The 27,502-nt window shown below is 45.7% G+C and overlaps 2 protein-coding genes across 2 annotated transcripts; one reads left to right on the plus strand and one right to left on the minus strand.

Moving 5' to 3' along the window:
• Positions 1-1,133: 1,133 nt before the first annotated feature.
• Positions 1,134-10,892, plus strand: LOC140312704 (cystatin-F). Its single transcript, XM_072390483.1, has 4 exons — positions 1,134-1,210; positions 8,386-8,564; positions 9,470-9,589; positions 10,629-10,892. Exons 1-4 carry the CDS (start codon positions 1,165-1,167, stop codon positions 10,707-10,709), a joined length of 426 nt encoding a protein of 141 aa, XP_072246584.1. The 5' UTR covers positions 1,134-1,164; the 3' UTR covers positions 10,710-10,892.
• Positions 10,893-11,189: 297 nt separating this feature from the next.
• On the minus strand, positions 11,190-26,080 carry apmap (adipocyte plasma membrane associated protein). Its single transcript, XM_072390467.1, has 9 exons — positions 25,896-26,080; positions 24,534-24,650; positions 22,063-22,178; positions 21,830-21,922; positions 20,018-20,134; positions 19,658-19,832; positions 19,341-19,475; positions 15,457-15,649; positions 11,190-14,443 (listed from the first exon to the last, which is right to left on the minus strand). Exons 1-9 carry the CDS (start codon positions 25,985-25,987, stop codon positions 14,234-14,236), a joined length of 1,248 nt encoding a protein of 415 aa, XP_072246568.1. The 5' UTR covers positions 25,988-26,080; the 3' UTR covers positions 11,190-14,233.
• Positions 26,081-27,502: the final 1,422 nt, after the last annotated feature.

The following is a 27,502-nucleotide window of genomic DNA, read 5'->3' on the forward strand; positions in this document are numbered from 1 at the left end:
TCAGTATTCCACATCTTTGCTGGAAGAAATGGAGCAAAGAGCAAAAGCAGCATCCAGCCTGCTGTCAGCAGCCAGTCCCTGCAGCCAGGCTCTGTGATGGTATGGGGTTGGATCAGGGGGCAAAGCTCATTTCCACTTCTGTGACGGCAGCATTAATGCAGAAAAGTTCCCTGAGATTTTACAGCAACATATGCTGCCTTCAAGGCCACATCTTTTCCTGGGACGTCCCAGCATTGTTCAAGCAGACCATGGAAAACCACATTCTGCCACAGTCCAAAGGCCTGGCTGAGGAAGAAGAGGTACGGGTGCTGGACTGGCTGCCTGCAGTCCTGACCTGTCCCCAGCAGAGAAACAACCACCCCCCCGCACTGCTGCACACCTTAAGACCTGTTTAAGGAGGAATGGGACAAAATAACAGCTGGAACTCTGCATCACCTGGTTTCCTCAGAGTCAGAACGGCTTTAAGTGTTGGCAGAAGGAAACAAAGTGGGAAAAGGTTCACTGACTTTATGGGATGCTGCAGGTCTGAGGTGTAGAAATGATGTTTGTTACCAGATTAAATGAAGCTGAACAGGAAGGATGTTGAGTTCAGACTGACTGAAATAAAAGTTAAAGGAAACCTTTTTGCTTGTGTGTCCCGTATTTCTTCTCATTTCATGTATAAAAACCCTTTTTAAAAGGTTTTACTTTCATTGTTCTGTTAGAACATTTTGGGGAATACGACTGAAGCTACAGAAGCCTAAAAGGTTCAATATGGAACTAGTTTTTCTGTGTCACGTGATTTTCTGTAGAAAGCAGTAGATGATCCTCTGAACCCAGCAGGACTCTCAGATGTTCTGAGGACCTGAGCAGAAGGTATGAGTCAAAGTGAGACCGTGGGGGCCCTAATGCTGTTTTACAACAGAAGAAGAAGAAGAAGAAGAAGAAGCCTCCATCCACACCCAGGTTCGGTTTGTTCTGCTTAACGACCTGCTGAAACGAGGAGGTGGAGCCTGAACTGATCCATCACTATCAGCTGTGTGAGGGCCACAGAAACCAGCAGGAAGTGACATCAGCTGTCAGAGGCCTTCAGTGTGAGGAAATTGCATAAGTTTGTTGGTGTGCTCGAAGCGTCTGTGGTCAGAGTGTTGCTGCTTCACAGGAAACAGAAAGGCAGAGTGAAGGATGGAGCTGAAGACGCTGCTGCTCGTCTCTCTGCTCGCCGTTCTGGGTGAGTCTGACCGTTGAGTTTCTGCTTTTACTCTCAGTCTGAAGCTTCTGCTGCTCAGGCCTCAGTTTGGGTTTGAAAACCAACAATAAAATGGAGGAAGAGGCCTGAAAACCTCACTGAGGCCTTTAATGACTGCTGTCAGACTGAGTCAAAAAGCAAAGCAACACCGACCCAGACGTGGTTGGAGTCTGTTCTTTGTCTCTGTTCGGCCTGTTCTTTGTGTCTGTTCGGCCTGTTCTTTGTGTCTGTTCGGCCTGTTCTTTGTCTCTGTTCTTTGTGTCTGTTCGGCCTGTTCTTTGTCTCTGTTCTTTGTGTCTGTTCGGCCTGTTCTTTGTGTCTGTTCGGCCTGTTCTTTGTCTCTGTTCGGCCTGTTCTTTGTGTCTGTTCGGCCTGTTCTTTGTGTCTGTTCGGCCTGTTCTTTGTCTCTGTTCTTTGTCTCTGTTCGGCCTGTTCTTTGTGTCTGTTCTTTGTGTCTGTTCGGCCTGTTCTTTGTCTCTGTTCGGCCTGTTCTTTGTCTCTGTTCGGCCTGTTCTTTGTCTCTGTTCTTTGTGTCTGTTCGGCCTGTTCTTTGTGTCTGTTCGGCCTGTTCTTTGTCTCTGTTCGGCCTGTTCTTTGTGTCTGTTCTTTGTGTCTGTTCGGCCTGTTCTTTGTCTCTGTTCGGCCTGTTCTTTGTCTCTGTTCGGCCTGTTCTTTGTCTCTGTTCGGCCTGTTCTTTGTGTCTGTTCGGCCTGTTCTTTGTCTCTGTTCGGCCTGTTCTTTGTGTCTGTTCGGCCTGTTCTTTGTGTCTGTTCGGCCTGTTCTTTGTCTCTGTTCGGCCTGTTCTTTGTGTCTGTTCTTTGTGTCTGTTCGGCCTGTTCTTTGTCTCTGTTCGGCCTGTTCTTTGTCTCTGTTCGGCCTGTTCTTTGTGTCTGTTCGGCCTGTTCTTTGTCTCTGTTCGGCCTGTTCTTTGTGTCTGTTCGGCCTGTTCTTTGTGTCTGTTCAGCCTGTTCTTTGTCTCTGTTCGGCCTGTTCTTTGTGTCTGTTCTTTGTGTCTGTTCGGCCTGTTCTTTGTCTCTGTTCGGCCTGTTCTTTGTCTCTGTTCGGCCTGTTCTTTGTCTCTGTTCGGCCTGTTCTTTGTGTCCTTTGTGTCTGTTCGGCCTGTTCTTTGTCTCTGTTCGGCCTGTTCTTTGTCTCTGTTCGGCCTGTTCTTTGTGTCTGTTCGGCCTGTTCTTTGTGTCTGTTCGGCCTGTTCTTTGTCTCTGTTCGGCCTGTTCTTTGTGTCTGTTCTTTGTGTCTGTTCGGCCTGTTCTTTGTCTCTGTTCGGCCTGTTCTTTGTCTCTGTTCGGCCTGTTCTTTGTGTCTGTTCGGCCTGTTCTTTGTGTCTGTTCGGCCTGTTCTTTGTGTCTGTTCGGCCTGTTCTTTGTGTCTGTTCGGCCTGTTCTTTGTGTCTGTTCGGCCTGTTCTTTGTCTCTGTTCGGCCTGTTCTTTGTCTCTGTTCGGCCTGTTCTTTGTGTCTGTTCGGCCTGTTCTTTGTGTCTGTTCGGCCTGTTCTTTGTGTCTGTTCGGCCTGTTCTTTGTCTCTGTTCGGCCTGTTCTTTGTCTCTGTTCGGCCTGTTCTTTGTCTCTGTTCGGCCTGTTCTTTGTCTCTGTTCGGCCTGTTCTTTGTCTCTGTTCGGCCTGTTCTTTGTCTCTGTTCGGCCTGTTCTTTGTCTCTGTTCGGCCTGTTCGGCCTGTTCTTTGTCTCTGTTCGGCCTGTTCTTTGTCTCTGTTCGGCCTGTTCTTTGTCTCTGTTCGGCCTGTTCTTTGTCTCTGTTCTTTGTGTCTGTTCGGCCTGTTCTTTGTCTCTGTTCGGCCTGTTCTTTGTCTCTGTTCGGCCTGTTCTTTGTCTCTGTTCGGCCTGTTCTTTGTGTCTGTTCGGCCTGTTCTTTGTGTCTGTTCGGCCTGTTCTTTGTGTCTGTTCGGCCTGTTCTTTGTGTCTGTTCGGCCTGTTCTTTGTCTCTGTTCGGCCTGTTCTTTGTCTCTGTTCGGCCTGTTCTTTGTCTCTGTTCGGCCTGTTCTTTGTGTCTGTTCGGCCTGTTCTTTGTCTCTGTTCGGCCTGTTCTTTGTGTCTGTTCGGCCTGTTCTTTGTGTCTGTTCGGCCTGTTCTTTGTGTCTGTTCGGCCTGTTCTTTGTCTCTGTTCGGCCTGTTCTTTGTCTCTGTTCGGCCTGTTCTTTGTCTCTGTTCGGCCTGTTCTTTGTGTCTGTTCTTTGTGTCTGTTCGGCCTGTTCTTTGTCTCTGTTCGGCCTGTTCTTTGTCTCTGTTCGGCCTGTTCTTTGTGTCTGTTCGGCCTGTTCTTTGTCTCTGTTCGGCCTGTTCTTTGTGTCTGTTCGGCCTGTTCTTTGTGTCTGTTCGGCCTGTTCTTTGTCTCTGTTCGGCCTGTTCTTTGTCTCTGTTCGGCCTGTTCTTTGTCTCTGTTCGGCCTGTTCTTTGTCTCTGTTCGGCCTGTTCTTTGTCTCTGTTCGGCCTGTTCTTTGTCTCTGTTCGGCCTGTTCTTTGTGTCTGTTCGGCCTGTTCTTTGTGTCTGTTCGGCCTGTTCTTTGTCTCTGTTCGGCCTGTTCTTTGTCTCTGTTCGGCCTGTTCTTTGTCTCTGTTCGGCCTGTTCTTTGTCTCTGTTCGGCCTGTTCTTTGTCTCTGTTCGGCCTGTTCTTTGTCTCTGTTCGGCCTGTTCTTTGTCTCTGTTCGGCCTGTTCTTTGTCTCTGTTCGGCCTGTTCTTTGTCTCTGTTCGGCCTGTTCTTTGTCTCTGTTCGGCCTGTTCTTTGTCTCTGTTCGGCCTGTTCGGCCTGTTCTTTGTCTCTGTTCGGCCTGTTCTTTGTCTCTGTTCGGCCTGTTCTTTGTCTCTGTTCGGCCTGTTCTTTGTCTCTGTTCTTTGTGTCTGTTCGGCCTGTTCTTTGTGTCTGTTCGGCCTGTTCTTTGTGTCTGTTCGGCCTGTTCTTTGTCTCTGTTCGGCCTGTTCTTTGTCTCTGTTCGGCCTGTTCTTTGTCTCTGTTCGGCCTGTTCTTTGTCTCTGTTCGGCCTGTTCTTTGTCTCTGTTCGGCCTGTTCTTTGTCTCTGTTCGGCCTGTTCTTTGTCTCTGTTCGGCCTGTTCTTTGTCTCTGTTCGGCCTGTTCTTTGTCTCTGTTCGGCCTGTTCTTTGTCTCTGTTCGGCCTGTTCTTTGTCTCTGTTCGGCCTGTTCTTTGTCTCTGTTCGGCCTGTTCGGCCTGTTCTTTGTCTCTGTTCGGCCTGTTCTTTGTCTCTGTTCGGCCTGTTCTTTGTCTCTGTTCGGCCTGTTCTTTGTCTCTGTTCGGCCTGTTCTTTGTCTCTGTTCGGCCTGTTCTTTGTGTCTGTTCGGCCTGTTCTTTGTGTCTGTTCGGCCTGTTCTTTGTGTCTGTTCGGCCTGTTCTTTGTCTCTGTTCGGCCTGTTCTTTGTCTCTGTTCGGCCTGTTCTTTGTCTCTGTTCGGCCTGTTCTTTGTGTCTGTTCGGCCTGTTCTTTGTCTCTGTTCGGCCTGTTCTTTGTGTCTGTTCGGCCTGTTCTTTGTGTCTGTTCGGCCTGTTCTTTGTCTCTGTTCGGCCTGTTCTTTGTCTCTGTTCGGCCTGTTCTTTGTCTCTGTTCGGCCTGTTCTTTGTCTCTGTTCGGCCTGTTCTTTGTGTCTGTTCTTTGTGTCTGTTCGGCCTGTTCTTTGTGTCTGTTCGGCCTGTTCTTTGTCTCTGTTCGGCCTGTTCTTTGTGTCTGTTCGGCCTGTTCTTTGTCTCTGTTCGGCCTGTTCTTTGTGTCTGTTCGGCCTGTTCTTTGTGTCTGTTCGGCCTGTTCTTTGTCTCTGTTCGGCCTGTTCTTTGTCTCTGTTCGGCCTGTTCTTTGTCTCTGTTCGGCCTGTTCTTTGTCTCTGTTCGGCCTGTTCTTTGTCTCTGTTCGGCCTGTTCTTTGTGTCTGTTCGGCCTGTTCTTTGTGTCTGTTCGGCCTGTTCTTTGTGTCTGTTCGGCCTGTTCTTTGTGTCTGTTCGGCCTGTTCTTTGTCTCTGTTCGGCCTGTTCTTTGTCTCTGTTCGGCCTGTTCTTTGTCTCTGTTCGGCCTGTTCTTTGTCTCTGTTCGGCCTGTTCTTTGTCTCTGTTCGGCCTGTTCTTTGTCTCTGTTCGGCCTGTTCTTTGTCTCTGTTCGGCCTGTTCTTTGTCTCTGTTCGGCCTGTTCTTTGTGTCTGTTCTTTGTCTCTGTTCGGCCTGTTCTTTGTCTCTGTTCGGCCTGTTCTTTGTCTCTGTTCGGCCTGTTCTTTGTCTCTGTTCGGCCTGTTCTTTGTCTCTGTTCGGCCTGTTCTTTGTCTCTGTTCGGCCTGTTCTTTGTCTCTGTTCGGCCTGTTCTTTGTCTCTGTTCGGCCTGTTCTTTGTCTCTGTTCGGCCTGTTCTTTGTCTCTGTTCGGCCTGTTCTTTGTGTCTGTTCGGCCTGTTCTTTGTGTCTGTTCGGCCTGTTCTTTGTGTCTGTTCGGCCTGTTCTTTGTGTCTGTTCGGCCTGTTCTTTGTGTCTGTTCGGCCTGTTCTTTGTGTCTGTTCGGCCTGTTCTTTGTGTCTGTTCGGCCTGTTCTTTGTCTCTGTTCGGCCTGTTCTTTGTCTCTGTTCGGCCTGTTCTTTGTGTCTGTTCGGCCTGTTCTTTGTCTCTGTTCGGCCTGTTCTTTGTCTCTGTTCGGCCTGTTCTTTGTCTCTGTTCGGCCTGTTCTTTGTCTCTGTTCGGCCTGTTCTTTGTCTCTGTTCGGCCTGTTCTTTGTCTCTGTTCGGCCTGTTCTTTGTCGCTGTTCGGCCTGTTCTTTGTCTCTGTTCGGCCTGTTCTTTGTCTCTGTTCGGCCTGTTCTTTGTCTCTGTTCGGCCTGTTCTTTGTGTCTGTTGTGCCTGTTCTTTGTGTCTGTTCGGCCTGTTCTTTGTGTCTGTTCGGCCTGTTCTTTGTGTCTGTTCGGCCTGTTCTTTGTGTCTGTTCGGCCTGTTCTTTGTCTCTGTTCGGCCTGTTCTTTGTGTCTGTTCGGCCTGTTCTTTGTGTCTGTTGTGCCTGTTCTTTGTGTCTGTTCGGCCTGTTCTTTGTGCCTGTTCTTTGTGTCTGTTCGGCCTGTTCTTTGTGTCTGTTCGGCCTGTTCTTTGTGTCTGTTCGGCCTGTTCTTTGTGTCTGTTCGGCCTGTTCTTTGTCTCTGTTCGGCCTGTTCTTTGTCTCTGTTCGGCCTGTTCTTTGTGTCTGTTCGGCCTGTTCTTTGTCTCTGTTCGGCCTGTTCTTTGTCTCTGTTCGGCCTGTTCTTTGTCTCTGTTCGGCCTGTTCTTTGTCTCTGTTCGGCCTGTTCTTTGTCTCTGTTCGGCCTGTTCTTTGTCTCTGTTCGGCCTGTTCTTTGTCTCTGTTCGGCCTGTTCTTTGTGTCTGTTGTGCCTGTTCTTTGTGTCTGTTCGGCCTGTTCTTTGTGTCTGTTCGGCCTGTTCTTTGTGTCTGTTCGGCCTGTTCTTTGTGTCTGTTCGGCCTGTTCTTTGTGTCTGTTCGGCCTGTTCTTTGTGTCTGTTCGGCCTGTTCTTTGTGTCTGTTCGGCCTGTTCTTTGTGTCTGTTCGGCCTGTTCTTTGTGTCTGTTCGGCCTGTTCTTTGTGTCTGTTCGGCCTGTTCTTTGTGTCTGTTCGGCCTGTTCTTTGTGTCTGTTCGGCCTGTTCTTTGTGTCTGTTCGGCCTGTTCTTTGTGCCTGTTCTTTGTCTCTGTTCGGCCTGTTCTTTGTGCCTGTTCGGCCTGTTCTTTGTGTCTGTTCGGCCTGTTCTTTGTGTCTGTTCGGCCTGTTCTTTGTGTCTGTTCGGCCTGTTCTTTGTGTCTGTTCGGCCTGTTCTTTGTGTCTGTTCGGCCTGTTCTTTGAGTCTGTTCGGCCTGTTCTTTGAGTCTGTTCGGCCTGTTCTTTGAGTCTGTTCGGCCTGTTCTTTGAGTCTGTTCGGCCTGTTCTTTGAGTCTGTTCGGCCTGTTCTTTGAGTCTGTTCGGCCTGTTCTTTGAGTCTGTTCGGCCTGTTCTTTGAGTCTGTTCGGCCTGTTCTTTGTCTCTGTTCGGCCTGTTCTTTGTCACTTTAGTTTAAAACAGTAACACTTTCACAGCACGTAAAGACACTAAAGACCACCTGCTGATCCTCGTCCCTAAGAGACCAGGTTCTGTTGCACAAAGCAGCAGGAGGTGACTTTGTGTTCAGCTCGGTGTCCTTAAACGGGTCCGGTTCTGATCCGGTTCTATCACCATGTTGTCTGGGAAGATGATGGATGAACACGGGTAAAGCGCCGGCTCCTGACCGCTCACAGGTACCGGGGTTAAGGGGGCGTCTGTCCGACTCAGCATCTTTATTCCAGTGTTCCTGAGCCTGAAACAGGGACCGACTCCTTGTTCCTTGGACTGGAGCCTTCCTGCACAGGTTCGATTCTGCGGCCCGGCCGGCAGTTTAAAGTCATCTCTGGTGCAGAATGCTTCCACCACAGGATGCTGACACTCCTCAGTGATGAAGTCTCTGTTTGATGGTGAAACTTCAGAAGGTTTCGGGTCTCAGCCTGAAAACACGACTCTGAGCGCCAGAGTTTCTTACATGTTGAGGAGTCCTTGAATGCAGCAGCAGGACTGAAACAAGCTCTCATGTGCAGCTTTTCACACCTACAGGGCTGCAGCTACTTCCTGTTTAACTTCCATCCTGCGGCTGCTTCGGCCACAAAGTTTCCTCTGAACATCTGCTTCAAACACATGTTGCTCCTAAACTTTAGTTTTTAACTGGCTGATCCATCATTTCCGTTTAACCTCATTAGAAATGATCATCAGGAACATTTGATCTCAGGTTTGTTTCAGTAACTGATCTTTCAGCATCTGACCTTCTGAAAGTTTCATTCAGATGTTGGGGTCCCTGCTGGTTCTGAACATGAAGCAGGAACCAAACTGAACTGTGGCGTTAATCCAGTTTAAAGTGACTCCTCCACAGCGCCGGTTCTGTCAGAAACCATCTGTCAGCAGAACATTCATCACTTTGGACCTGAGAAGTTTACCTCATGTTTGACTTATTGTAGATTTTTGGTTAAAGGGCTTCCGTAGCAGCTGACCTCTGTGTTGGCGCCCCCTGCAGGCGACAGAGGCCACTGCAGCCTCAGGTCCTGGTGATCCAGGTGTTTAACCTCCTTTTAACCACCAGTTTGTTCTCTCCTCCTCTTCCAGAGAGGTGGTTGGCGGCGGGCAGCCTCCATGGCGGCTCCATGCCGGGTTCGCCTCTCAACATCAGCACGGATGACTCCGTCCTCCAGAAGGTCGTACTGGGCGCCGCCGCCTCCTTCAACAACCAATCAAACGACGCCTTCCTCTTCAGACCCTCAGCCATCCGCAGAGCGCAGCGACAGGTATGACTCACCTGGAGCCCAGGTCTCCACCAATCACAGGAAGTGACGTCATTTAAAGTCTTTATCACGGTGACATCATAGCGAGGAGCTTTAGAGGAAGCTCAACTTAATTAAGAGCTTGAAAAAGGTGAGAAATCTCAGCGTTCCTCAGGGATCAGTCCTTTTTATCTCAGAGCTCTTAATACTGACCCTGTGTCCGTTAAAGCCAGAGGTCAGAGGTGGCAGAGCCTCTCCTCCACCTCATACGCAGCTACCGGTGGAGGAGCCTGAAGTTAGAACTGGGTTTTCCCCTTAGAATCAAATCTTTAAGCCGCCTCTGAGCTTAAAGCTCCAGCTGGTGGTCGACCTCCTCCTCTCAAACCTTCAGATCACCTTCAGAACCACATCTAAACATACAGGAAGTCGTCTGTTTGGAGGAATTATTCCTTTAAGGTTGGGAGAAGGTCTTTAAAGCTGCTGAATCTGAAGGAGTCGGTCTCATTAAATGGCTTTAAGCTGATTTAAACCTGCAGGTGACAGATGGGTCTGAGTTTAAATGCTCACTGACATCCTGTTAATTCAACATCCAGAAGTCTTTAAGATGCAGATTTCCTCTGAATTTGTTCCAACTTTAGTTTATATTCCTGGTTAAATAAAGGTTTGAATGAAACTTTACACCCGTCTGGTCTGTCCAACATTTCTGTTAAAGGAACATTTCTGTAGCATCCCAATGAGCCTCATAGCTTTAAGCTTTCCAACCTTCTCTGGTGTTGCTTTAATACTTAATTAATAATTAATAAATCTGACCATCTCAAATGGCATCAAACGTAACTCTGAATCTGACCAACTTTAGGTTTAACAGATTTCTGTCCTAATCAGAAGAAAGTGAAGCCTGAGCTGCTGCTCCCTCTGTGTCTCTGTGTCAGATCGTTAGAGGGATCCGGTACATCGTGGATCTGGACCTTTCCAGGACGGTGTGTCGGAAACGCGAGAACATCAGCGACCTGCCCAGCTGCGACTTCCAGCCTGCGGGTCGTCTGCAGCAGGTGAGTCCGAGGTCTCGGGTGAGTCTGAGGTCTCGGGTGAGTCTGAGGTCTCGGGCGAGTCAGTCTGAGGTCTCGGGCGAGTCAGTCCGAGGTCTCGGGCGAGTCAGTCTGAGGTCTCGGGTGAGTCTGAGGTCTCAGGCGAGTCTGAGGTCTCGGGCGAGTCCGAGGTCTCGGGCGAGTCCGAGGTCTCAGGCGAGTCTGAGGTCTCGGGCGAGTCCGAGGTCTCGGGCGAGTCTGAGGTCTCAGGCGAGTCTGAGGTCTCGGGCGAGTCTGAGGTCTCGGGCGAGTCTGAGGTCTCGGGCGAGTCTGAGGTCTCGGGCGAGTCCGAGGTCTCGGGCGAGTCCGAGGTCTCAGGTGAGTCTGAGGTCTCGGGTGAGTCTGAGGTCTCAGGCGAGTCTGAGGTCTCGGGCGAGTCCGAGGTCTCGGGCGAGTCCGAGGTCTCAGGCGAGTCTGAGGTCTCGGGCGAGTCCGAGGTCTCGGGCGAGTCTGAGGTCTCGGGCGAGTCCGAGGTCTCAGGCGAGTCCGAGGTCTCAGGTGAGTCTGAGGTCTCGGGTGAGTCTGAGGTCTCAGGCGAGTCTGAGGTCTCGGGCGAGTCCGAGGTCTCGGGCGAGTCCGAGGTCTCAGGCGAGTCTGAGGTCTCGGGCGAGTCCGAGGTCTCGGGCGAGTCTGAGGTCTCAGGCGAGTCTGAGGTCTCGGGCGAGTCTGAGGTCTCGGGCGAGTCTGAGGTCTCGGGCGAGTCTGAGGTCTCGGGCGAGTCCGAGGTCTCGGGCGAGTCCGAGGTCTCAGGCGAGTCTGAGGTCTCGGGTGAGTCTGAGGTCTCAGGTGAGTCTGAGGTCTCAGGCGAGTCCGAGGTCTCAGGCGAGTCCGAGGTCTCAGGCGAGTCCGAGGTCTCAGGTGAGTCTGAGGTCTCGGGTAAACGACATCATCACTGGACAGATCCTCTCTGAGCGTCTCGACTCTGTGGAAACGCTTTAGAAGCAGAATAAAGCTCTGATTCTGTCTCTGAGCTGCAGGTTAACGCTCCTCCTGTGTTTTCCAGACCTTTCGGTGTCACATGGAGGTTTGGCTGATTCCCTGGCAGCAGCAGAGCAAAACTCTGGAGTTACTCTGTAAACTCTGAGGCTGACCAAGTTTCCACTTCTCCAAAGAAGCTGAACTTTAATTTTCTCTGCTTCTGTTTGCCGTTTCGAACGTTTCAGTCTGAGATGATTCGGCTCCATCTGTTAAAGCTCTGAACCGATCAGTCGGATCACGGATCCATCACTTCAGGACATTAAACTGACTGAGGAAGCATCACCTGGGAGGATAAAGGCTGCAACCGACTGCTTTCATTTATCTGATAATAAAAACTGTTCATAACTCAGCAGCTTTTCTTTATAAATGTTCGGTTTAAGGTGACAAAACAAACCTGAAAACATTTCAGATTTACTGAATTGATCAGAAAAATGTTTGATCTTTAAACTGAAATCAGTGCAGAAAACCTCAAATATTCTATTAATCCAAGTTATCATAGAAATGATTTACTTTGTGCACAAGTCTGACATTAATTTGGTCACATTTCAAACAGTTTTAATCATGAAAATTCAAAGTTTAACAGAAATTAAACAGACAACAGGTTCTTAGTTTAATAAAGAAGCTGAAAATCAGCAAAAACTCAGTTTCATCTGATCGGAGGGAAAAATCAGTGCAAAAATCCCATCAGATTAAAATTAATTTGGCACTTAAACAACACATCTCAAATAAAACATTTTCTTCTTCTCTGAACAAAATCAGCTGTTCATCAAACTAAACAGATGGAAACTTTTGGGACTAAACTGACTCTCGGTTTCTGATATAAATCCACTTTGGACCAAAACTTGATGAATTAACTCTGTTTCTACAATCTTTGAGGTTTCATCTTATCTTCAGATACTTTAATGGAGAAAACGGTTAAATAAGAATTGGTTTGAGTTCAGGACAAACCTGGATGGATCAGAGTGTCCTGATGAAGCTGAAAACAGAGAAACGGAGCTGAGTTTACGATGATTCAGAGGTCCTGATGACTTCCCAACGCTAACCACCTCACTGATGCCAACTAAAGTCTGCGAGGTGTAAAACGCCAACGGAACAGCGTTTTAAAGTAAATCCAGTCGATTTGAACCCAAACGTGCACGTTTCACCTGTTAAATATGCAGCGACAGTCAGGCTGAAATTACGTTATTTTCAGTTTCAGCTGTGAGACTGAGTTTGAATGTTAGCTTGTTTTTATGCTAACACATGCTAACGCTGCCTTCAAAGTCTCCAGAAGAACCAGTTTTACATCAAATTTTAAGAAAGTTCTGTTTCTAATTTGGTGTTAAACTACACAAAAACCATCTCACATAAACTAACATCATAGCAAAGAAGCATAATCGGGGTCACAAGGTCAGGCTACAATATTGTTTTCAGCAGTTCATGTTGAAATTGTCTCAAATTTAACATTTTATTTTCCAGATTTATATTCTATGAAGCAGGAAATATTGTGAATCATGCAAATAAATATGCCTTTTCTCTGATTGGCCAGTTTTGAGTGCACACTGTGCTCTAATGTTCTTTATTTACATGTATGTGGTAGATACGCTTTGGCAGTATGAAGAAGTTGATTAAAAGCTCTATAATGAGTAAGAAGTGAGCGGCTCTGACCAAAGTAAACCAGCGAGTGGATAAGTTAGCTTCAGCTATCAGTGAGCGGCTCTGACCAAAGTAAACCAGCGTGTGGATAAGTTAGCTTCAGCTATCAGTGAGCGGCTCTGACCAAAGTAAACCAGCGTGTGGATAAGTTAGCTTCAGCTATCAGTGAGTAGCTCTGACCAAAGTAAACCAGCGTGAGGATAAGTTAGCTTCAGCTATCAGTGAGCGGCTCTGACCAAAGTAAACCAGCGTGTGGATAAGTTAGCTTCAGCTATCAGTGAGTAGCTCTGACCAAAGTAAACCAGCGTGAGGATAAGTTAGCTTCAGCTATCAGTGAGCGGCTCTGACCAAAGTAAACCAGCGAGTGGATAAGTTAGCTTCAGCTATCAGTGAGCGGCTCTGACCAAAGTAAACCAGCGTGTGGATAAGTTAGCTTCAGCTATCAGTGAGCGGCTCTGACCAAAGTAAACCAGCGTGTGGATAAGTTAGCTTCAGCTATCAGTGAGCGGCTCTGACCAAAGTAAACCAGCGTGAGGATAAGTTAGCTTCAGCTATCGGTGAGCGGCTCTGACCAAAGTAAACCAGCGAGTGGATAAGTTAGCTTCAGCTATCAGTGAGCGGCTCTGACCAAAGTAAACCAGCGTGTGGATAAGTTAGCTTCAGCTATCAGTGAGCGGCTCTGACCAAAGTAAACCAGCGAGTGGATAAGTTAGCTTCAGCTATCAGTGAGCGGCTCTGACCAAAGTAAATTAGCGTGTGGATAAGTTAGCTTCAGCTATCAGTGAGCGGCTCTGACCAAAGTAAATTAGCGTGTGGATAAGTTAGCTTCAGCTATCAGTGAGCGGCTCTGACCAAAGTAAACCAGCGTGTGGATAAGTTAGCTTCAGCTATCAGTGAGCGGCTCTGACCAAAGTAAACCAGCGTGTGGATAAGTTAGCTTCAGCTATCAGTGAGCGGCTCTGACCAAAGTAAACCAGCGAGTGGATAAGTTAGCTTCAGCTATCAGTGAGCAGCTCTGACCAAAGTAAATTAGCGTGTGGATAAGTTAGCTTCAGCTATCAGTGAGCGGCTCTGACCAAAGTAAACCAGCGTGAGGATAAGTTAGCTTCAGCTATCAGTGAGCAGCTCTGACCAAAGTAAACCAGCGTGTGGATAAGTTAGCTTCAGCTATCAGTGAGTAGCTCTGACCAAAGTAAACCAGCGAGTGGATAAGTTAGCTTCAGCTATCAGTGAGCGGCTCTGACCAAAGTAAACCAGCGTGTGGATAAGTTAGCTTCAGCTATCGGTGAGCGGCTCTGACCAAAGTAAACCAGCGAGTGGATAAGTTAGCTTCAGCTATCGGTGAGCGGCTCTGACCAAAGTAAACCAGCGAGTGGATAAGTTAGCTTCAGCTATCGGTGAGCGGCTCTGACCAAAGTAAACCAGCGAGTGGATAAGTTAGCTTCAGCTATCAGTGAGCGGCTCTGACCAAAGTAAACCAGCGAGTGGATAAGTTAGCTTCAGCTATCAGTGAGCGGCTCTGACCAAAGTAAATTAGCGTGAGGATAAGTTAGCTTCAGCTATCAGTGAGCGGCTCTGACCAAAGTAAATTAGCGTGTGGATAAGTTAGCTTCAGCTATCAGTGAGCGGCTCTGACCAAAGTAAATTAGCGTGAGGATAAGTTAGCTTCAGCTTTCTCTTTTCACAGCAGACTTTTTACCTTTAACTTTTAACCAAACAAAGATGTAAAACCTAAAAATATTGTAAATGCAGAAAAAATTAAATCAGCAAACTTAAAAGTTACTGGACATTAGATATTTTAGTCCCTGAATGTTTTGATACTCAGTCCTACTACGGGAAGGTTATTTACACCGAACACCGGTTTCCAACCAATGTTTCAACTCCAGTTTCTGCGGAGAAGTCGTTCAAATGTGGTCATTTTTTCTAATTCCTGCGATGTTTCAGACTCTTTACTCACACCGAGTCACAAATATCCGTCTGTATGGCGCCACCGTTTTACACCTTGTGCAGGTCGAGTTTGGCGATGTACGGTGAGCGGAAGGAGCCCAAGTACAGATTCCCATCATGCTCGTGGGCCTCGCTGATGTAGGCCGCCACCAGGCCGTTGGGGTCGTGGAAACTCCGTGTGCAGACGCCGCCATCATGGAGCTCTGCCACCAAACTGTACCGAGGGACAAACTTCATCAGCACATCCTGACTGAAGAGCTGGAGAGAAGGATGGAGCAAAGAAAGAGGAAGGAAGGAAGAAGCTTTGGTTTTATGGCTGTTAAAGCAACAACTGGGTGAAAAACTGTGTGTCGAGCGCTCAGATTACAACAAATGTCCAATTCAAGTCAATTAGAGTCCAATTCAAGCCAATTAGAGTCCAATTCAAGCCAATTAGAGTCCAATTTAAGTCAATTAGAGTCCAATTCAAGTCAATTAGAGTCCAATTCAAGTCAATTAGAGTCCAATTCAAGCCAATTAGAGTAAAATTCGTCAATTAGTCAAATTCAAGCCAATTAGAGTCAAATTCAAGTCAATTAGAGTCAAATTCAAGCCAATTAGAGTCCAATTCAAGCCAATTAGAGTCCAATTTAAGTCAATTAGAGTCCAATTCAAGTCAATTAGAGTCCAATTCAAGCCAATTAGAGTAAAATTCGTCAATTAGTCAAATTCAAGCCAATTAGAGTCAAATTCAAGTCAATTAGAGTCAAATTCAAGTCAATTAGAGTCAAATTCAAGCCAATTAGAGTCCAATTCACCCATCTTCTACACCCGTTTAATCTGTCGGTCGGGTTGTGGGGGGGGGGGTGGAGTCTATCCCAGCGGTCATTGGGTGGAGGCGGGGTCACCTGGACAGGTCGCCATCACAGTTCCACACAGAGACTAACCACACTCACTCCTGAGGACAGTTTAGAGAAACCAGCTGACCTAGCAGCATGTTTTTGGACGGTGGGAGGAGGCCGGAGAACCCGGAGAACCCGGAGAGAACCCTAAAAAGCATAAAATCTAAATAAATAATGAGGAAGCCAGTGACAGCTGGTTTAAATGACTCCAGCTGGACTCAGGGGGAGGCTGGGATCATTCATGGTCCATCGGGCTCTTTTCAGGGCCGTGGAGGAGCATCTGATACGACTTCCTGATATCCTGTGTGACCTCCTTCAGCTTCCTACTGAAACATGCAGCTGGATGGAGCTGAAAGCAGGAGAAACAGCAAGAAATCTGCCAGTTTTTACCTTGAAAATGAGCTTTTTGATCCAGGGTCTCTGGGACAGGAAGTCCAGCATTGAAAAGCCCGGGTTCGGCCTCACTGCAGACATGGCCACCCAGTAGCCTCCAGTTGAGCTCGGGCGGATGTTGTCAGGGAAACCAGGCAGGTTGTCCACAAACGTGTCCATCCCACCTTTATTCAGGCCGGCCACGTGGACTCTGGTGCACAAACACAAAGCTGATGAGCTTCCTTTGGGAAAAGAGAGATTCTGTCTCTCAGCTTTAAGAGGAAGACGGGGGGTGAGAGTGAGCCACAGCAAAAACATCTGCGTCACCATGACGACAGACACAGCGTTTCCACATAAACGACGCTTTAAAAAACGTGTCCGTTTATCTGTTAACGCGACGCTGACCGTGGTCATGTGGCGAGTCCCCCCAGGTGACGCTGCAGAAAGCGCCGAACGAAGCCACATGCAGTCCCAGCTCAGCACAGAAAGGGTCCCGCAGACAGAATAAGGTGCAAAATGAGGTCCAACAGGCCTGAAACGCTCCTGATCTACAGGTCTTCAGCTCATTTCGCTTTCTGAATCTGTGAGGACCGCACAGAGGGTTTGTGATGTCATCAGTAGCAGTAAAGAACGCCTGGACGTGTTGTTGCTTCACCCATTTTACCCAGGATGCACCTGGGGGGAGCCGAGTATCCCAGAATGCACTGCAGTCCAGACGAAGGGAAGATTTGAATAGATTCTGGACGTGTTTCTGTCTGTGAACCTGAAGTATTTCAGGAGGTAATGGAACTGTTTAAAGGTCTCAGTTAAAGTTTGAACTGAGACTCAGTTAAAGTCTGAGCTGAGACTCAGTTAAAGTCTGAGCTGAGACTCAGTTAAAGTCTGAACTGAGACTCAGTTAAAGTCTGAGCTGAGACTCAGTTAAAGTCTGAGCTGAGACTCAGTTAAAGTCTGAGCTGAGACTCAGTTAAAGTCTGAGCTGAGACTCAGTTAAAGTCTGAACTGAGACTCAGTTAAAGTCTGAGCTGAGACTCAGTTAAAGTCTGAGCTGAGACTCAGTTAAAGTCTGAACTGAGACTCAGTTAAAGTCTGAGCTGAGACTCAGTTAAAGTCTGAGCTGAGACTCAGTTAAAGTCTGAGCTGAGACTCAGTTAAAGTCTGAGCTGAGACTCAGTTAAAGTTTGAGCTGAGACTCAGTTAAAGTCTGAGCTGAGACTCAGTTAAAGTCTGAGCTGAGACTCAGTTAAAGTCTGAGCTGAGACTCAGTTAAAGTCTGAGCTGAGACTCAGTTAAAGTCTGAGCTGAGACTCAGTTAAAGTCTGAGCTGAGACTCAGTTAAAGTCTGAGCTGAGACTCAGTTAAAGTCTGAACTGAGACTCAGTTAAAGTCTGAGCTGAGACTCAGTTAAAGTCTGAGCTGAGACTCAGTTAAAGTCTGAGCTGAGACTCAGTTAAAGTCTGAGCTGAGACTCAGTTAAAGTCTGAGCTGAGACTCAGTTAAAGTCTGAGCTGAGACTCAGTTAAAGTTTGAGCTGAGACTCAGTTAAAGTCTGAACTGAGACTCAGTTAAAGTCTGAACTGAGACTCAGTTAAAGTCTGAACTGAGACTCAGTTAAAGTCTGAGCTGAGACTCAGTTAAAGTCTGAGCTGAGACTCAGTTAAAGTCTGAGCTGAGACTCAGTTAAAGTCTGAACTGAGACTCAGTTAAAGTCTGAGCTGAGACTCAGTTAAAGTCTGAGCTGAGACTCAGTTAAAGTCTGAGCTGAGACTCAGTTAAAGTCTGAGCTGAGACTCAGTTAAAGTCTGAACTGAGACTCAGTTAAAGTCTGAGCTGAGACTCAGTTAAAGTCTGAGCTGAGACTCAGTTAAAGTCTGAGCTGAGACTCAGTTAAAGTTTGAGCTGAGACTCAGTTAAAGTCTGAGCTGAGACTCAGTTAAAGTTTGAGCTGAGACTCAGTTAAAGTCTGAGCTGAGACTCAGTTAAAGTCTGAGCTGAGACTCAGTTAAAGTCTGAGCTGAGACTCAGTTAAAGTCTGAGCTGAGACTCAGTTAAAGTCTGAGCTGAGACTCAGTTAAAGTCTGAGCTGAGACTCAGTTAAAGTCTGAGCTGAGACTCAGTTAAAGTCTGAGCTGAGACTCAGTTAAAGTCTGAGCTGAGACTCAGTTAAAGTCTGAGCTGAGACTCAGTTAAAGTCTGAGCTGAGACTCAGTTAAAGTCTGAGCTGAGACTCAGTTAAAGTCTGAGCTGAGACTCAGTTAAAGTTTGAGCTGAGACTCAGTTAAAGTCTGAACTGAGACTCAGTTAAAGTCTGAACTGAGACTCAGTTAAAGTCTGAACTGAGACTCAGTTAAAGTCTGAGCTGAGACTCAGTTAAAGTCTGAGCTGAGACTCAGTTAAAGTCTGAGCTGAGACTCAGTTAAAGTCTGAACTGAGACTCAGTTAAAGTCTGAGCTGAGACTCAGTTAAAGTCTGAGCTGAGACTCAGTTAAAGTCTGAGCTGAGACTCAGTTAAAGTTTGAGCTGAGACTCAGTTAAAGTCTGAGCTGAGACTCAGTTAAAGTCTGAGCTGAGACTCAGTTAAAGTCTGAGCTGAGACTCAGTTAAAGTCTGAGCTGAGACTCAGTTAAAGTCTGAACTGAGACTCAGTTAAAGTCTGAGCTGAGACTCAGTTAAAGTCTGAGCTGAGACTCAGTTAAAGTCTGAGCTGAGACTCAGTTAAAGTTTGAACTGAGACTCAGTTAAAGTCTGAGCTGAGACTCAGTTAAAGTCTGAGCTGAGACTCAGTTAAAGTCTGAGCTGAGACTCAGTTAAAGTCTGAGCTGAGACTCAGTTAAAGTCTGAACTGAGACTCAGTTAAAGTCTGAGCTGAGACTCAGTTAAAGTCTGAACTGAGACTCAGTTAAAGTCTGAGCTGAGACTCAGTTAAAGTCTGAACTGAGACTCAGTTAAAGTCTGAGCTGAGACTCAGTTAAAGTCTGAGCTGAGACTCAGTTAAAGTCTGAGCTGAGACTCAGTTAAAGTCTGAGCTGAGACTCAGTTAAAGTCTGAACTGAGACTCAGTTAAAGTCTGAGCTGAGACTCAGTTAAAGTCTGAGCTGAGACTCAGTTAAAGTCTGAGCTGAGACTCAGTTAAAGTCTGAGCTGAGACTCAGTTAAAGTCTGAGCTGAGACTCAGTTAAAGTCTGAGCTGAGACTCAGTTAAAGTCTGAACTGAGACTCAGTTAAAGTCTGAGCTGAGACTCAGTTAAAGTCTGAGCTGAGACTCAGTTAAAGTCTGAGCTGAGACTCAGTTAAAGTCTGAGCTGAGACTCAGTTAAAGTCTGAGCTGAGACTCAGTTAAAGTCTGAGCTGAGACTCAGTTAAAGTCTGAGCTGAGACTCAGTTAAAGTCTGAGCTGAGACTCAGTTAAAGTCCGTGGCGCCCGCCGGCCGATTCTGTTCTCTGCTCAGTAAAAACCAACAGCACCGCCGCCGCCTTCCACTTTATCAGAAACAAGATGCTATTAATTATTAAATTATTATTAATTATTAACGGTGGAGTAACCTAACAGCTGAGTTTAGCTTCCACATCATCAGCTGCTGCTGTCCCGGATGCAGAATAACCCAACAGCATCCTTCATGCTTCTGACCCGAACCGACCCGGTACCTCCGACCCGGTACCTCCGACCCGGTACCTCCGACCCGGTACCTCCGACCCGGTACCTCTGACCCGGTACCTCCGACCCGGTACCTCCGACCCGGTACCAACTCGATACTGAGAAACAGTTTCCTCACAAAGACATGCTCCCATCTACACACACAGGCTCAGTTTCCATGGTAACTGAGGGCGGTTATATAACATCATACAGGTGAGCCATGTTCAGTTAAAAGGTGTGATCAGGAACAGGTGAGTCCGGGGGTTACCTGCGGATCCGGGCCATGGTGGTCTCTGCCACCAGCACCGACTCCTCGTCAGGCAGCAGCTGGATGCCGTTTGGGAACCGCAGGTTCTCCATGACGACGGTCAGCTCCCTGGTCTCCGTGTCGTACTCCAACACTCTGAGACGAGAGGCACAGCGACGCAGTTTCATGGCGGGAAACCGGATTATTTAAAGTGAAATACAGGAAGTGGTGGAGCTCTGCTCGCCTTCATCAACACTTTAAAGCCACAGGCTTTGTCGGGTCACAGTTTATCGATGGATTACTTTAAAGGAACACCTGGTTCAGGTGTCGTTTCGTACCGTCCGTCGGCGGTTCCCTCCATGATGAGGTGCAGGTAGTCTCTGCGCTGCCACCTGCTGCTGGAGTCGGTGAAGTACACCTTCTTTCCATCCTGGGTCACAGCGACGTCGTTAATAAACGACAGACGCCTGCCGGCAACCAGCTGACCGCCCGACACCAACCGGGTCGCCTCACCTGCAGAGACAGAAAAGGTGGAGGCGAGGTCTGTTCAAGCCCCACAATCTGAAATGGAGGAGGTCTGGAAGGTGAGAGCAGCAGCAGAGAAGTTCTCCGGACACCGTTGCATTGGAGCAGGAGGAAGTTCTGAGAGAAGAAAAGGAGGCAGAGGAGGACAGCAGGTGTGTAGAGGATGGACTCACCTGTGGTGGGGTTGACCTCGAACAGGCCCAGGTAAGCATCGGCCACAATCAAAGTCCCGTTGGGCCCAACTCGGATCCCCAGAGGCCTCCCGCAGCTGGACTCGTCCTCTCTGGAGCCTGAACATTAGCAACCAGAACATTAAAACATTTCAGTCCAAAGACTTTAAATTCATCCAATCAGAGCCGAGCAGGGACAGTCGACTTTAAATTCATCCAATCAGAGCCGAGCAGGGACAGTCGACTTTAAATTCATCCAATCAGAGCCGAGCAGGGACAGTTGACTTTAAATTCATCCAATCAGAGCTCATTTACCTGGAAGCTGCTTATTGAACATCAGACTTTCGAACTCTTTGAAACTCATCGTGACGTAACAAACATCAAACACTCGTGTTCACAGTTAAAGACTTATATAAAGTATAGTGAGACGATTACTCAGGTGAGGAGGCTGTAAAGCAATGATCCACTGATGATGGGAACAGAGAAGAGGAAGTTAAAAACACTTTTAAACTATAACTTCAACGTTAAACCGAAGCTGAAATGTCCACATGTTGAACTTCCTGAAAACAATCTGACTGAGAAACATCCAGCTGTCATGTTGAGCTTCTTTAAAAACTTTAATGATGAAACCTGAACTCCTCAGAGCTCAGATTATTCACTTTTAAACTTCTCTGTTGCCTAAGTGCTGCTCAAAGTAGAACAGACACCAACGGTCACCCTGAACGTTTCATCACCGCCAGAGAAGCAGTGAAGCAAACAGACCCGCCTCAGGAAGTACCCTGTGCCAAAGGCTGAGGTGTTGCTCAATGGCACGCTGGCAGTTTCTGTCCCTCAGTCATATCAAACTCATCTAAAGCTGCTTTTATGTGGGACTTTTACTGAGGTCAGATTCAAGGAGTTTAAAAACACTTTGTTGTGTTTCTTTAAAACTTTATTTTGGAAAAGTTTTTACTTCAGTCTAAAGTTGTTTAAACTAAACTTTTAACTTTTAACTGATCCTAAGTTAGTCAATGTTAACTGTCCCTGCTCGGCTCTGATTGGATGAGATAAAGGTTAACTGTCACTGCTCGGCTCTGATTGGATGAGATAAAGGTTAACTGTCACTGCTCGGCTCTGATTGGATGAGATAAAGGTTAACTGTCGCCGCTCGGCTCTGATTGGATGAGATAAAGGTTAACTGTCGCCGCTCGGCTCTGATTGGATGTCAGAGTCCATGTCTCGATTTTTTTAGATCGAATGACACAAAATGAACTGAACTAGGAAGTAAACTTATAACTGAAATGTTTGGTTACATCAGTTTACATTTTAAAAGCTGCTCGTTCAGTTCATCTAAAAACCTTTTGTGAAAAACTAAAACTGTCCACTTTATTCCACTTTATTTCACTTTATTTCACTTTATTTCACTTTATTCCACTTTATTTCACTTTATTTCACTTCATTTCTCAGCTTCTAAAGAACCTAAAAACCTGAAATAAAGATCTGAGAAACCTTCATTTTCAGTCTTCTGTGGCGTTCTGAACATGCTGACGTGATGCTAACGCCTGAAAGTTAACGCGGTGACATCAGGTCTGATGCAGGATGGTGGGAGGGGCCTAATCAGGCACTGCTGACCAATCACAGCAGACTTTAGAGAAGGGAATCTGCAGCAATATTTAAACTCAAACTGCAAATGAAAATGAGCCTAAACTTGAACTGAACTTACAGCCAAGAAGGTTAAAGTTTTAAAACTTTCAGAAAAAGTTAAACCTGTTACTTTGACAAAAACAAAAATTTAAACCAAATTTGGACGCAGTCCGTATTCAGATGTTTTCTCACCACATGTCTGTTTTCCGAGTCTCGTCACCGTGACGATTCTTCGACCAATCAGCTTCACGATTTTCCCGTCAGCTGTTCCAGAGAAGAACACATCTGCACACAAAGAGAAGAACATCTGTCAGCTCTTTATTTCAGGTTGAGTCTGAGCCTGAAACTGACTCTGGGTCACATGACGATGATGATGATGATGACGATGATGATGATGATGATGATGATGACGATGACTGACTGACCTCCGATGTTGGCGATGGACTCGGGTCCAATGAGCTGGTCCTCAAAGAGTCTCTGGGCCTCTCGGAGCTTCAGGTTGGGCTCCCAGCAGCCCTTCATGAGCGGGGGCTCCTTCAGACTGCAGCGAGCCAGCAGGGGGCAGCAGGGGGCAGCAGAGCCAGCAGGGGGCAGCAGAGCCAGCAGGGGGCAGCAGAGCCAGCAGGGGGCAGCAGGGGGCAGCAGAGCCAGCAGGGGGCAGCAGGGGGCAGCAGAGCCAGCAGGGGGCAGCAGAGGCAGCGACAACACGGTTACCATTTCAACTTCAGTGTTTCAGTTAATGTTAGAAATGATCTTTTTCTCATTTATTAACACTTTAAATTAATCTACAAACGATGTTGAACACGGATTCATATCACCGATAAAAATCTACTTCAGACATAAAAGGAATGACAGAACGTTAAAATACAAACACACAAAATGAGCCGTCGCCACGAGTCAAAAGATCTGATCACGTTATTTAGGTCATTGATTAAACTATCAGTTAATCGGGTAATCAGTTAAAAATCAGAAACTTTTGCAATAATAACTATTTAAAAGAAAAGCAGCTTTTCTTTCTTCATATTTTCTAGATTTTATGTAAACAAATCACTTTTTGATTAACTTTTCTAAAACTGAGTTTTAATGTAAAGTTGAAACCTTTATTAAATTCTGTGAGTTAGAAAAACATGCTTAGAACATGTGAATATTTGGCTTAGAACATGTGAATATTTGGCTTAGAACATGTGAATATTTGGCTTAGAACATGTGAATATTTGGCTTAGAACATGTGAATATTTGGCTTAGAACATGTGAATATTTGGCTTAGAACATGTGAATATTTCACTTAGAACATGTGAATATTTGGCTTAGAACATGTGAATATTTCACTTAGAACATGTGAATATTTCACTTAGAACATGTGAATATTTGGCTTAGAACATGTGAATATTTGGCTTAGAACATGTGAATATTTCACTTAGAACATGTGAATATTTCACTTAGAACATGTGAATATTTGGCTTAGAACATGTGAATATTTGGCTTAGAACATGTGAATATTTCACTTAGAACATGTGAATATTTCACTTAGAACATGTGAATATTTGGCTTAGAACATGTGAATATTTGGCTTAGAACATGTGAATATTTCACTTAAAACATGTGAATATTTGGCTTAGAACATGTGAATATTTCACTTAGAACATGTGAATATTTGACTTAGAACATGTGAATATTTGACTTAGAACATGTGAATATTTGACTTAGAACATGTGAATATTTGGCTTAGAACATGTGAATATTTGACTTAGAACATGTGAATATTTGGCTTAGAACATGTGAATATTTCACTTAGAACATGTGAATATTTGGCTTAGAACATGTGAATATTTGGCTTAGAACATGTGAAGATTTGGCTCAGAACATGTGAATATTTGGCTTAGAACATGTGAATATTTGACTTAGAACATGTGAATATTTGACTTAGAACATGTGAATATTTGGCTTAGAACATGTGAATATTTGACTTAGAACATGTGAATATTTGGCTTAGAACATGTGAATATTTCACTTAAAACATGTGAATATTTGGCTTAGAACATGTGAATATTTGGCTTAGAACATGTGAATATTTGACTTAGAACATGTGAATATTTGGCTTAGAACATGTGAATATTTCACTTAAAACATGTGAATATTTGGCTTAGAACATGTGAATATTTCACTTAGAACATGTGAATATTTTGCTTAGAACATGTGAATATTTGGCTTAGAACATGTGAATATTTGGCTTAGAACATGTGAATATTTGGCTTAGAACATGTGAATATTTCACTTAGAACATGTGAATATTTGGCTTAGAACATGTGAATATTTGGCTTAGAACATGTGAATATTTCACTTAGAACATGTGAATATTTGGCTTAGAACATGTGAATATTTGGCTTAGAACATGTGAATATTTGGCTTAGAACATGTGAATATTTCACTTAGAACATGTGAATATTTTGCTTAGAACATGTGAATATTTGGCTTAGAACATGTGAATATTTGGCTTAGAACATGTGAATATTTGGCTTAGAACATGTGAATATTTGGCTTAGAACATGTGAATATTTGGCTTAGAACATGTGAATATTTGGCACATAAATTACTAATAAAAATGTTTCCTCAGAATCTCTTTATATACATATATATATATGTATTTAAATCACATTTTTGGGCTCAGAGACACAAAGTTTGTGGAATAAGTTCAGTTTGAACAGAGTCAGTGAATCAGTTCAAGCTGAGTTCAGATCTTCATCAGAGAGGAAGAGGAACATTTATGAATATAAATGTGAAGATTTATTCTGTAGTTACTGATGATGTCACTTTAGCTTCTGTTGGTTTTTAAACATTAAACTGAGCCTCAGAATTCAAACGGCACTGAATGATGAACAGAAAGCTCGTGTCTCACCTGAACACCTCCGGGTGGATGGGGGACTCCAGGATGAGGATGATGACGAGGAGAAGAAGAAGCAGAAAGCCTCCCAGAGACAGCAGGGTCACCTGGAACACCTTCCCGCTGTAGGTGCTGACAGAAGACACGCCCACAGACTCGGTCAACACTGGCAGACAGTTCTGAGGAGTTCCTCAGGGCTCTATCCTGGGGCCCTTCACTTTTCCTGCACATCATTCCTCTTTGACAATTTTCTCTCACTGCTCTAACATGCAAAATGCTCCTGAAGTTAAAAAAAAAGTACTTCTTTCAACTGATGAACTGCAAATATGAATTTCAGGAGCAGAAAATACAGGATTAGAAACCAAAATGGCCGTTTATAACTTTATAACACGTTTATGACACTAGAAATACATCAAGAAAACATTTAAACGATGAATATTAGTGTAAATGATTCATAAAATCACTGAATCATCATCAAACAAATCTATAAGCAGTCCAATGATGAACCGATGGTTTAATTTACTGTCAGACAGACTCATTTATCATCTTTGAGTTAAAGGATACAAAAAAATCCCATCGATCTAAACCGAAAACCAGAGATTATTTCAGCATCAGTAAGAGGAAGTTCTGCTTTCATGCTAATATTAGATCTAATACTAACTTATATTAACTAATATCATCACACCACTAATCTAACTAGTTTCAGTAAAAATCAGTTTTATTCAACACTTTAATTAAAGGCTGTGGTGCATTCATTGACCCTCAGACCTTTCAGGATTCTTTACATGGTACATGCAGCCCAACCAGAACACGTTTGGGCTGTGGAGACCAAAGTCTGACCCTGCAGTGCGGTTCTGTTGCTCACCTGAAGATGGATTCATGGTTCTAACACCTGCTGATCTGGACCCGATGATCCGTGTTCTGAGAACTAACAGAAGCTCTATTTTCACCTGAGATGTTCTGGACGGGCAGCATGACTTCCTGTTGAGATCAGCCCATCTATACTGGGTCAGAAAGTTCTTACAGCCACATCAGAACAGAACCAGCACCGTTCAGACCAGCCAATCAGGTGAATCGGGTTATTTTTTAACAAATTACAGTCTGATCAATAAGTTTTCATTTGAGGTTCTGTGAGGAGTGGATTTATCTTCAAATTAATCTGATGTCGGGTTCTGAACCGAACTTTTGATCTAGAAAGAGGGATTTTTGAGCCATTGTCAAACTAATCACTCTGATCAATAACCTGTCTATAATCAGCTGGTTCTGACCCATAATCAGTCAGCCTGGCGGTACCGGCCGCTGTGTTTCTCAGGTGTTTCAGGTTTATGTTTCCCTCCCGGGATGTGGGTCAGAAAAGGGCCCGGTTCCGTGTCTTACCCGGATCCCTTGTGTCGGCGCTCCGGCAGCTCATCGGTGATGATCTGCGGTCTCTGCAGCCTTCGGAACCGAAGCCCCGCAGACTCGTTCATGCTGGCTGAACCCGGATCGGTTCGGCTGGTCTGCTGCAAATGGAGCGTCTCTCAGAGAGGTTCGGCCCAGTTTCAGAGGAGCAGCGATGATCTGCAGCTGCGACCTGAGAGTGGAGCGCCGCCAGCGTGACGTCACTTCCGGAGTCAACATTTGGAAAACAAACATTTAAAAATGAAAATAAACTACGAACAGAACTGAAAATACGTAAAAAAGGAGAAAAATAACGAGAACATTTACATTAAACATTAATTTAAATATATATGAACAAATAAATTCTAACGAAAAAACATCAGGATAAAATTCTAAAAGTTGAAGTTACAAAAGAAATTTTATCTGAAAATGTCCCAGCAGCCATCGGGCGAGAGGCGGGGGTCACCTGGACAGGTCGCCAGTCCATCACAGGGCCACACAGAGACAAACAACCACACACACTCACTCCTAAGGACAGTTTTAGAGTAAAATGAACTATTATTATTAATATTATTATCATTAATTATCATTAACCGAACATGTTTTTGGACGGTGGGAGGAACCCGGGGAGAACCCACGGAGAGAACCAGCTGGGGATCGAACCTGGAACACACGGTGCTGACCACCATGCAGCCCCCAATTAAAATATTTACAATAACTGTATATCAGAACAAAAATAAATAAATAAAGACAGAATAACTTGTCAGCAGTCACTATAAAAAGCCTGATGGCTGTGGGGACAAAGGACCTCCTGAAGCTCTCAGTCCTGCAGCTGCTCCTCTGACCTGCCAGGATGCTGTGGAGAGGATGTTCATTAATATCCAAAACAGAATATAGTTTCCTCCTCATCACCACAGCACTGAGAGGGTCCAGCTCCCTGCCTCCCACAGAATGACCTTTTTCACCAGTTTGTCCGGACGCCTACAGTTTCTGTCTGTAGTGCAGCTCCCCAGCAGACAGCAGCATAGAACAGGGCCTCTCAGTGAGATAAAACATGGACATCATGTCACTGCAGACACTGAAGGACCTGAGCCTCTGGCCCCTCCTGTTCACTGCTTCTATGTTGGCAGACCACTCCAGTTTATTATCCAGCACCACCCCCAGGTATTTGCAGGTCTGAACAGTCTCTATCTCCCCTCCATCAATGCAGACTGACTGTTATGGAGTTTTAGATCTCCTGAAGTCCACCACCAGCTCTTTGGTCTTGGTTAAAGTTTTGGTTCAGGAGCAAACAGTTACTTTTGGTCCATCCATAGAGGGACTCCACAAGGTCCCTGTACTCCTTCCCCTGTCCACCGCGCACACATGCCCCAACAGCCAAATAATCAGAATACTTCAGTATGTGGCAGGACTCTGAGTTGCACCTGAAGTCTGATGTGTTCAGGGTGAAAAGAAAAGGAGCCGAAACAGTACCCTGTGGAGCCCCAGAACTGCATTCCAGTGTTCCAGAAACACATCTCCCCATCCTGACTGTTCCATTCCCACACGGAGCCACGCTTTGAATTTATTTGGGGTTAAAATGCTGATTTTATAGACAAATGAAA

The sequence above is a fragment of the Leuresthes tenuis genome, unplaced genomic scaffold, assembly GCF_036924035.1.
Source record: "Leuresthes tenuis unplaced genomic scaffold, fLeuTen1.0.hap1 SCAF_8, whole genome shotgun sequence".
Taxonomy (NCBI): domain Eukaryota; kingdom Metazoa; phylum Chordata; class Actinopteri; order Atheriniformes; family Atherinopsidae; genus Leuresthes; species Leuresthes tenuis.

Excerpts from the sequence above, each read along its gene's own strand:
- LOC140312704 (XM_072390483.1), top strand. The coding sequence starts at position 1,165 with ATGGAGCTGAAGACGCTGCTGCTCGTCTCTCTGCTCGCCGTTCTGG. Across the intron at positions 1,211-8,385 it reads CTCTCTGCTCGCCGTTCTGG|AGAGGTGGTTGGCGGCGGGC; the intron begins GTGAGTCTGACC and ends CTCCTCTTCCAG. Across the intron at positions 9,590-10,628 it reads CTGCGGGTCGTCTGCAGCAG|ACCTTTCGGTGTCACATGGA; the intron begins GTGAGTCCGAGG and ends TGTGTTTTCCAG.
- apmap (XM_072390467.1), bottom strand. The coding sequence starts at position 25,987 with ATGAACGAGTCTGCGGGGCTTCGGTTCCGAAGGCTGCAGAGACCGCAG. Across the intron at positions 19,833-20,017 it reads CGAGGTCAACCCCACCACAG|GTGAGGCGACCCGGTTGGTG; the intron begins GTGAGTCCATCC and ends CTGTCTCTGCAG. Across the intron at positions 15,650-19,340 it reads ACCATGGCCCGGATCCGCAG|AGTCCACGTGGCCGGCCTGA; the intron begins GTAACCCCCGGA and ends TTTGTGCACCAG.